The 10,289-nt window shown below is 48.6% G+C and overlaps 1 protein-coding gene across 11 annotated transcripts; it reads left to right on the top strand.

Moving 5' to 3' along the window:
- The first annotated feature begins 362 nt into the window (after positions 1-362).
- LOC116966495 (alpha-internexin-like) lies at positions 363-5,093 on the top strand. 11 transcript variants are annotated; one of them, XM_033012797.1, is made up of 5 exons: positions 363-1,438; positions 1,768-1,892; positions 3,286-3,856; positions 3,944-3,988; positions 4,034-5,093. In XM_033012797.1, the coding sequence occupies exons 1-5, from the start codon at positions 452-454 to the stop codon at positions 4,823-4,825; spliced, it is 2,520 nt and encodes an 839-aa protein (XP_032868688.1). In that variant the 5' UTR covers positions 363-451; the 3' UTR covers positions 4,826-5,093. The 11 variants fall into 11 exon arrangements, with proteins under 11 accessions (XP_032868688.1, XP_032868686.1, XP_032868687.1 ...); XM_033012795.1 differs by having other exon boundaries at positions 3,286-3,880; XM_033012796.1 differs by lacking the exon at positions 3,944-3,988 and having other exon boundaries at positions 3,989-5,093.
- Positions 5,094-10,289: the final 5,196 nt, after the last annotated feature.

Here is a 10,289-nt window from a genome sequence, read left to right as displayed (position 1 = left end):
GTACAAGAACAGACCCTTCGGCCCACAACGTTGGTGCCGGACATGATCCCTCCATTCCCTATATATCCATATGCCCATCTAAAACCCTCTAATCGCCGCTATCATATCTGCCTCCACCACCCTCTTCTGTAAAACTTGCCCCACACATCTCCTTTCAGAGAAATTCACAAGGAATGTACTGTTCGTTAACATGGTCTGAAGTGGTGGAAGAGACATTCTGTTGGCAGAAGAGTCCATTGGCATTTTAGCTGCAGCGCTGGTCACCAGCGGAGGTGGCGAGATCGGACCGGGCATTGCCGGTTTAAATGCAAATCAGAGTAAGATTGCAAGCATCGCCAATTTCCTGGAGAGTGCAAGCACCAAATGACGGCGTCAGCAGCAGATTCCGCAATAAAAGGTTGAGCGTCTGAAAGGACGCAGCATTCCTCCAGACGGCGGCACCGGCTCCACCATGAGTTTCGGCTGGGACTTACTTGATGCTTACCCATCCAGGAGGCTACCCCGGGACATGGGGGTCCGCACTCCGGCCTGGTCCCTCAAGCACAGCCCCCTGTCCGCCAGCCGCGGCCTCGGCTCCCCGCTGCACAAGTCCCCGGACAGCCTGCACCTGCTACCGCCCGGAGCGCTGGCCGAAGACCTGGCCGCGCTCGGCAGCAACGAGAAGCTACAGATGCAGGGACTGAACGACCGCTTCGCCGGCTTCATCGACAAGGTGCGGCAACTGGAGCAGCTGAACCACGGGCTGGAGGCCGAGATCGCAGGGCTGAGGGAGCGGCAGAGCCGCCAGTCCGGACTGGCCGCTGGCTACGATCCCGAAATGTCCGAGTTACGGAACCTCCTGGTGGAAGCGGAGAAACAGAAAGTACAGTTTGTGTTGGAGAGCGAGCAGGTGCGGGAGAGCGCACAGCGCCTGGCCGAGCGGTGTGAGGCTGAGGCGCGGGCACGTGTGGATACACGGGCTAGTGTCCAGGCATGTACTACTGAGCGGGACAACAGTAATGTGGCCACACTCGAGCTGCAGCGTAAAGCGCAGTCGCTGATGGACGAGATCGCCTTCCTGAAGAGCAACCACAATGAGGAGGTGTCCGACCTGTACAGCCACATCCAGGCGGCGCAGGTGAGCGTGGAGGCGAGGGATGTGGCCAAGGCTGACCTGGCGGGAGCCCTGCGGGCGATCCGGGCTCAGATGGAAGACTGCAGCGGCGACAACATGGGCCAGACCGAGCAGTGGTTCGATGCCCGTGTGGCCAAGCTGAACCAGGCGGCGGCGGTGAACAGGGACGCCCTACAGAGCACACGGCAGGAGCTGAGCGAATACAGCCGCCAGGTGCAATCCCGGGACATCGAGCTACAGACCATGCGGGCGAGGAAGGAGTCGATGGAGAAGCAGCTAGGCGACGTCGAGGCCCGACACGACTCCGATCTAGTCGGCTATCAGGTGAGGAATATTACTCATAGGGCTAACGGAATCAAGGGATATGGGGAGAAAGCAGGAACGGGGCGGGGTACTGATTGTGGATGATCAGCCATGATCATATTGAATGGCGCTGCTGGCTCGAGGGGCCGAATGGCCTACTCCTGCACCTATTTTCTTTGCTTATATGGAATCTTACACACCCCGGCTGTTTACTACATAAAGTGCTGGAGTAACAGCGGGTCGGGCAGCATCTCTGGAGCAGGAATAGATGGCGTTTCGAGCCGAGACCCTTCTTCTTCAGACAGTTTTTCATTGTAATTGCGAATCCCAGTCTGCTGTGTGTTTTACAGGACGACTTCCAACAACTAGATAACGAACTAAAAAATACAAAGCGGGAAATGGTGCTGCATCTGCGGGAATACCAGGAGCTTCTTAACGTGAAGATGGCCTTGGATGTGGAGATCGCCTCTTACAGGTAGGACGCGAGGGCCGGAGCGGGCTGGCGGCGGGACAGGGTGACCACTGCAGGTACGGGTAATCGGGACCGGAGGTGGTGGGGGTCGGTAGGACGGGCACTGCCCCAGCGCTGTGCAGACAGATCCAGGCGCTTCCAATCACACAGCAATGCTGGCGATCTCATGGACGATGCAGCGGGATTCTCTCTCCCTCTGTTCCCCCACCCCACCGCCACGCCGGGAGTTATCTGGAGGGAATCCCCCCACAGCGGCGAGAACGATGCAAGGGTTAAAACTGCGCAACTGCCAATCACCATTCACTTTGGACTTGGACAGCAACATGTAAAACCGCGATGTGGAATCAATAAACGGCCAATTCTGCAGATGCTGCAAGAATGATTCATGCCGGGAAGCCGCGGCAGCTTCAGCAGTTGCACAAATACCGCGGCTTGGCGACCAGGTAACCCGGTCTGTACATCACGACGGGCGCTGACACCGGGAACATTTCCACAGAGAGCAGGTCACGGTCTCCGTGCCACAGCCATGTCCACACTAGCCCCGCTCTCCCCTCTACTCCCCTCCGCATCCCCTCCCTCAGCCTCCGCTCTGCAGCGTCCCGCAGTTGTTTATGTCGGCCCTTCATGACCAGACACCTCCAGCACATCTCCCCACAGCCACTTTTTTAAATATACAAAGACTTTATTTCACAAACACTGGAAGGACCAATGTTGCCAAAGAGTAGTGTACATCAATGAAGACAAACTCCTCTCATGGGTCTTGTCTGTCTTATTATGAATGCCGTTTATCTGGAAAGATAAAAAGGAAGAGTTTGCAAACCAAATACTGAGTTGCGATTCCCCAACTCTGGCTGCCGTCCGGCGGGGAAGGATTTAACTGTTCGAGCTCAGTTACTCCCGAGGCCGCGGTCCCGCCCGGGTGCCGGTCGCTCCAGTCCATGTCCCGGCCCCAACGCGAAAGGGGCTGTTCTGAACTACATTAATCATTTAAAAAATCTGTGGTGTTTATTTGGGAGCGCAGGTGTATATCGCGGCGGGCAGGTGAGGTCCGGGGACTGTGCCGCCTTGTGCTGACGGCGGGAGAGGAGAGCAGGGACAGGCGCTTCACCATGGAATAAGATACATGGAACTGCGGAAAGCCGGTTTACAAATAGACACAGAGTGCTGGAGTAACAGCAGGTCAGGCAGCGTCTGTGGAGAACATGGCAGGCACAATAACAACATTTAAAAGACATTTCGACAAGTACATGGACATAAGGGCTAAATGCGGGTAAATTGGACTAGCTTAGATGGGACATCTCGGTCAGCATGGACTAGTTGGACCAAAGGGCCTGTTTCTGTGCTGTATATTTATCTATGACTCTGACGCTGTAACATTACTGCTTTGTATTTGAAGGAAACTGCTTGAAGGGGAAGAGACAAGATTCGGTGACTACACACCCTCAACATATACTTACAAACCACAGCCATTAACACATGCAACCTACATGCCAACCAAGACCAAAGCCACCTCAACAAAGGTCATGCCTCAGTACAGGTTTGTAGAAGAAATCATTAGTGCAACAACCAAGGAAGTTAACATGGCAGAGTTGGAAGCTGATTACAAGATAGTGACGGGTCAGGATGGAGAAACACAAGGCGAGGCAGCAGAAAGAGAGGGAGATGCGGACAAGGAACCAAGTGAAGCAGGAGAAGCTGCAGAGGAGGGAGAGGAAGCTGAGGAGGTAGAAGATAAGGGCGGGGAAGAAGAGGCAAAGGTGGATGTTGAAGAAGAGGAAAAAGATGAAGAGGAGGTTACAGAACGAAAGGATGAAGAGGATACAGGTGAAGATAAGGTTGAAGAGGCAGAAGAGGATCAGGTTGAAGGAAAGGATGGAGAGGTTGAGAAGGAGGAGGAACAGGTGGAAGAGGAGGAGGTCGAAGAGGAGGGGGTCAAAGAGGAGGAGGTCAAAGATGAGGTCAAAGATGTCAAAGAGGACGAGGTCAAAGATGTCAAAGAGGACGAGGTCAAAGATGTCAAAGAGGACGAGGTCAAAGATGTCAAAGAGGACGAGGTCAAAGAGGACGAGGTCAAAGAGGACGAGGTCAAAGAGGATGAGGTCAAAGAGGACGAGGTCAAAGAGGACGAGGTCAAAGAGGACGAGGCTGAAGGAAAGGAAGAGAAGCTTAAAGAGGAAGAGACGGTTGAAGTAAAGGATGAAGAGGCTAAAGAAAAGGTTGAAGAGAAAGCAGTAAAGGAAAAGGTTGAGGAGAAGGTTAAAGAGAAGACTGAAGAGGAAAAGGCTGACATAAAAGATGGAGAGAAGGTTGAAGAGAAGGCTGAAGAGCAAAAAGCTGAAGAGCAAAAAGCTGAAGAGAAGGTGGAAGAGAAGGCGGAAGAGAAGGCTGAAGGGAAGGATAAAGCGGAAGAGAAGGCTGAAGAGCAAAAAGCTGAAGAGAAGGCTGAAGAGAAGGCTGAAGAGAAGGATAAAGCGGAAGAGAAGGCTGAAGAGCAAAAAGCTGAAGAGAAGGCTGAAGGGAAGGCTGAAGAGAAGGATAAAGCGGAAGAGAAGGCTGAAGGGAAGGCTGAAGAGAAGGATAAAGCGGAAGAGAAGGCTGAAGAGGTGGTGGAAGAAAAGGCAGAAGAGAAGAAAGAAGAGAAAGCAGAAGGAAAGGTTGAAGAAAAGATTTCTGAACAAAATGCTGAAGCAAAAGGCATTTCTAAGGCAAAGGAAGGTGAAGGTGTAACGGGAGCATCGGTGGTGAAGGGGGGTGATCAGGTTGAGGATAAGCTAATGGGCAAGGATGAAAAGGCAAAAGTGCCAGACACCAAAGTAGCAGGAGGGGAGAGCCAGTTAACTTCAGGAACCAGGCCAATAAATGGTAAAGAAACAGTGACAGAGACTGAGACTAAGGATGAAGCAGCTTCCACAGAGAACGGCCAAAGGACACAGTAAAGGACAAAAGGCGAAGAAGTGAACAGCAAGCAGCAACAATTGCCAAACGCTTGCTAATACACCAAGCAGAAAGGAACTATGTGAAATGCATGTTGGTGGAGACAGGTCTCAGGAATACAAGTGTGTACTGTAGAGAATAGGTGATAATCTCAGGGCTACAGCTCGGCTAATGCTGCATGAACCATTGCACTGTTAAATACTGCAGGCATCATAGCCAGCTGAGGAAATGTGGGGCTCAATATGTATAAACACGAGCAAATAAAAGACACTTCAATCTGATATCCGGAGTGCCTCAGTGTGATATTAATGTGCTTGGGGGGGAAGGGGGTAAATTGATGTAATTGGTTGGATTTGCAAAGTGCCTCTGTGCAAGGGAGAGCCGAGACCTCTACACTGCTTCACTAGTGTCCATTCTGAGTGAGATTAGGAGAGGCGGGATGTGGATTCTAAACAGGGTCAGACTTGCGGTGGGCAAGTGCATGGAGAAGATTACTGGGGCGGAGTAGTTATTTAAAGCATGGGGAGGGCATCAGATGCAATCTGTTGCCCTTTCCTCTTCAGGCATGGTGGGGCACCTTGTGTTTATTAGGAATTAGCGCCTGGACATCCTGGTGATTCTCATTGAATCTGTCCTGGTTCTCCTTGGTAGAGAAGCTAAAAGACTCCTCAGAGGTGCCATCTCTGGTGGACCTCAGTGCAGTCCATACACGATAGGAGCTCGCTCTGTCACCATGAACAGGTCAACAGGTCTAACAGCTCTGTCCTCATCAGACAGACAATTAGGAACAAAGATCTACAGATTCTTATTTGTACCAGAGACTCAACGTGCTTGAGTGACTCAGCGGGTCAAGTAGCATCTCTGGAGAAAAAAAGATGGGTGACATTTCTGGTCAGTCTGAAGAAAAGTTCTGTCCCAAGACGTCACCGATCCTCTGTTTCCAGAGGTGCTACCTGTCCCGATGTGTTACTCCAGCACTGTGTCTAAACTCCTGGGAACAGCCTGATGAATTTTCAGCACTCCTCCAATAACTGCATCCTTTTGGAGGCAACCAGACTATAACTGTGCACAAGGCTACAGTCTCACCAAGGCACTATATTATGGTACAGTTAAGACAGCTCTACACTTGTATTCAACTGTTGCTATAAAGACCAACACATCCTCACTTTGTAAAAACAAGAACTGCAGATGCTGCTTAATACACAAAGTGCTGGAGTGTTCAGCAGGTCAGGCAGCATTTCTGGTGAATGTGGATAGATGATGTTTCAGACTGATTGTAGGGAAAGCTTGTTTTCGTGCTGTTAGCTTTCAGTGATGAGTACTAGAACATTAGTCCCTTCGACTATCAATGTTTCTCAACCTCTCACCATTCAGAAAATTCTCAGCATTTCTGCTTTAAGTGGCTATCCTCACATTTACCAAATTTACCACCCATCCGCTCACTCTGTTTGCGCACAGCCACTTGAGCCCACTGTTAACCAGGAGCCATCATCCACCAGTGGACACGACCTGCCTGTTCACTTTGTGAAAGAGCCACGGTTTTACCACGGACAACTTGAAACATGCAGCACTAACTTGCACAGTAACGTTGGGCAGGGAACAGCTTTCAGTGGTCAGATCTAACTTGCTCATCATAGCACAACATTGCAAAACAACCCTTTCTTTCTTTAGTAAAGGTCTTACACATTACATAAACATCAAGGTGTTGCAGTACTTACAGAATGCTTCCATGCAGGCTATCGCTGAGCATGTTACTGAGGAAGTTGTGCAAGTGTAAGCTATTGAAAACAGTCTCTAGTACGCAGCAAGAGACAATCACAATTAGTTCATCACCTGGGACTGGACTGGTCACTCTCTCCTTCTGCAACATCTCTCCTGCCATTGGGCAACACACCACTTGATCAGAATGTAGTGAACATAATTAAATGATTGGCCAAACCTCTAGCTGTGGAGAAGGACATAGTTCAGATTGGAATCATTGCTTTCAGCTTCCCCCTCATCAATCAAACACTGCAAACCAGAGCAGGTGCTCATTTACATAACTCCATTCATTAGCTGTTTATAGCCTTTGTTCCAATGCTATTTCATCCATGCTTAAATGTCTTAAAACCAGGCTACTCAGTAACCTTTGGGGTTATCAAAGAGCAGGGCTTTTGTCCACACATCCATTTGGTCCCTTGCAATGTGGCTTGAAGCTCAGTGAAGCCCACATTTCTATCCACTGATTCTACTATTTCCAATTCTGTTCAGGTTTTTAATTGTCTGAGTTCTGACATTTAAAATAAAATTCCTAACTTATTGTTACTAAACTATTTTCAGCAAGTAAAATGAATGCTTTACCTGATTCTGTATAATTGACTCACCTCAGGCCCGTATCCATTCACCTGGACAGGTAAATCATACGGTTACAAAGCAGAAGGTACAACAGAGACCACACAGGTCCTTTCACTTCCATCCAATGAAGATGCAGAGAAACAGACATTTGTTGGTGGCAATTCCACAATGCCATCAACCTTCTAGGCAGGTACAGGATACCGAGTTGGATGATCAGCCATGATCATATTGAATGGTGGTGCAGGCTCAAAGGGCCGAATGGCCTACTCCTGCACCTATTTTCTATGTTTCATGGATTATAGCATCAAATATATTACTGTCTAGTGCATAGCCTTGCAACATTCCTCCCCAACCTATTTCTTCAAAGTCACCTCCACGACTGCATCTAGTAGTTTATTCTCAGCGTTGATCAGCGTTTGTGTGAAATTTCCAATTTTAGTTCTCAATCAGCCACTGTATATGGTCAAACTAGTGAAAGGCAATGGTTTCATTTGAAGCATTCTTTAAAGAATGATTTGCATTCATACATCATCTTTCATGATCTCAATGTTGTCTGAACTTTGAGCAGAATCTGTATTGCAATATAAGACCATGACAGGCCTTCCCTGTACAATTTCACACTATACACGAGTACAGTAGAGTTGTCTCTCTGGTCTGCCTTCAAACCTCTAAGCTGACCGATAAACATCACCTTTTCGCCATTCTCTACAACACACCCAGAGAGAATTGGACTTTAAGTTATAATTGTCGCAGTTCAGTCGGTCAATAGTTGCTCCATAATAAATTGACATTTTAAATACCACGTATATCAGCACCCAGATCACTTTTGACCTCCCCTCACACACACTCTAAGCAACATGTACTTTGCTCATCTACTCTTCCCACTGTGCTAGACTGCACTGTGACTGCACAAGGTGCTGGACACATCGTATACCATCACACAAACCCAGCACTGAGTTAACATGGAGTGTTTCTCGAGCAGCTTCACAGCAGCGTAACTATGTTGACATTCGAACAGAAAATAGGACATCAGCTCCACTAGACCAAACATTTAAAACATCTGTGAAGTAGACTGAAATTCAGACGATAGGAGCCACTCCAGCTGAGGCTGAGGGCTGAAAATAATGCAAGTGGACCAAGTCCACTGACTCCACCACCAGAATCATGCAGCATAGAAACAGGCCCTTCGCTCCACCACATCTATTTCTATAAATACCATTTACCAGTTCTTGGACCATTGCCTTAGTTGCCTTGATAATTCAAACCTTTATCCAGACACATGTCCAATGCTGGGAAAATCTCTGCCTCCACCATTGCTGAAGGGATTCCAAATGACAACAACCACCAGGGTGAGTTTATTTTCTCAAAGATCACCTCTAAACCTACTGCTCCTCACCTTAAACTGTAGCCCTCTGGGCTGAGGCACCCAGCAACAGGTACAAATGTTTTCATCTGTCGACCTCACATACTGTTCTACATTTCAATCAGGTCCCTTTTTAGATTTGTACACTCCACAAACCCAGCCCATTCAGTTTCTCCTCGTAATTGGGACTGATAATCCCAGGCGACATCCTGGTGAATCTCCTCTGCACCCTCTCCAGTACTATCATACTCCTGGTGACCACAACTGCACACAGTACTCTGGCTGTGGCCTATCCAGCTAGTGATATATTTTGGAATACAAAGGGCAGAGCCCAGGACAAAGGAGCAGGTACTGAGGGACACATCAAGGCTCTGTCCAGCTGCTGTAGCTGAGAGTGCAGCACTGCTCCATGCACACTGAAACATGCAAACACAACACAGCCTGCTCGCTTGAGGAAGCTGCATAAATGAAATGGAAGGTAAACCTCATAAGAAATTAGAAAGATAGGCGTACTGAATACTGCAGCATGTTCTGCAAGTATATATTTGTACATTTTAAAATAAACTGGACATTCTGCAAATGACAATACATTGGCTGTTTATCAGTTTGAGACCAAGGGCAGATCACCGAGATATCTAAAATGTGTAGAGAGTAAGCGATCTAGAAGTGGTAAAGAAAACCTCTTCACGGAGAATGGCTGCAATGTTTGACCCGAGATGAAGGAGGCAGGCCCTCACACATGTAGTTAAATCACCAAGCCAGAGAAGTAAATCTATCAAGCAGAAAATACAGAAGGATCTTGGAGTTGAAGTCCATAGCTCCCTGAAAGTGGAGAGACAGATGAGTGGTAAAGGAGGCATAATGTATGCTTGCCTTCATCAGTTGTGGCATACATTACAAGAGGCAGGATGTTGTGTTGCAGCTCTGTCATGTTGCATGCAGTCCTGGTCACCCCATTACAGGAAGGATGTGAAGCCTGCCAATGGTCAAGGCTATTGTAAGCGTAGTGGATCTCGACTCCAGAAGAAATTAATCATTTACGTGGCCCGTGAAGCAGCAGAATGTAGGTAGAGGCTCAGACCCAGTGACAAAGGCTGATGACGGTGGGATCCTAGGCAGAACCAAAGGGATCCGAATGTTGCTAATTTAAAATGAGCCATTAGAGGATGTGTCGGTCATAAACAGCCCGTCATGTCCTTGCCACTCAAGTTCCCAACACATATACCCAGTGCTTGGCCCATTGCTTCTCTCCCATGGTAATTCAAATACTTGAGCATTGAGTCTCCCCTCCCCTACTTCATACACAAAGTTATTTTCGGATTTGGTTTAAGAGAAACAGCATTGAAATACGCCCTTTGGCACAGAATCTGCGCCGACCATCAGTCACCCATTCACACTAGTTCTGTTATCCCACTTTTGCATCCAATCCCTGCACACCGGGGGAGGAGAGATTTAAATGACCAATTAGCCCACAAACTCGCACCTCTTTGGGACGTGGGAGGAAAACGCACGTGATCACAGGGAGAGCATGCAAACTTCACACAGGCAGCACCCGAGGTCAGAACCTGGGTCTCCAGTGCTGTGAGGCAACAGCTCTACCAGCTGTGTGACTGTGCTGCTCCATTAGGATATTCCTTACTCTTGCCTGCCAGATATTTTGTGTTCCCACTTTGCTAACGGTGCTAACTGATGAATTTACATTTTTTTAAATGAGGCATAGTTGAGTGCGACCGTGCAAGCTAGGACACGGGGCTTGAAGCAAGCTGAGG

The sequence above is a fragment of the Amblyraja radiata genome, chromosome 37 (genome assembly GCF_010909765.2).
Source record: "Amblyraja radiata isolate CabotCenter1 chromosome 37, sAmbRad1.1.pri, whole genome shotgun sequence".
In the NCBI taxonomy this organism is placed as follows: Eukaryota; Metazoa; Chordata; class Chondrichthyes; order Rajiformes; family Rajidae; genus Amblyraja; species Amblyraja radiata.
Note: the sequence above shows the minus strand (reverse complement) of the source record. Positions and strands in the feature narration are given on the sequence as shown.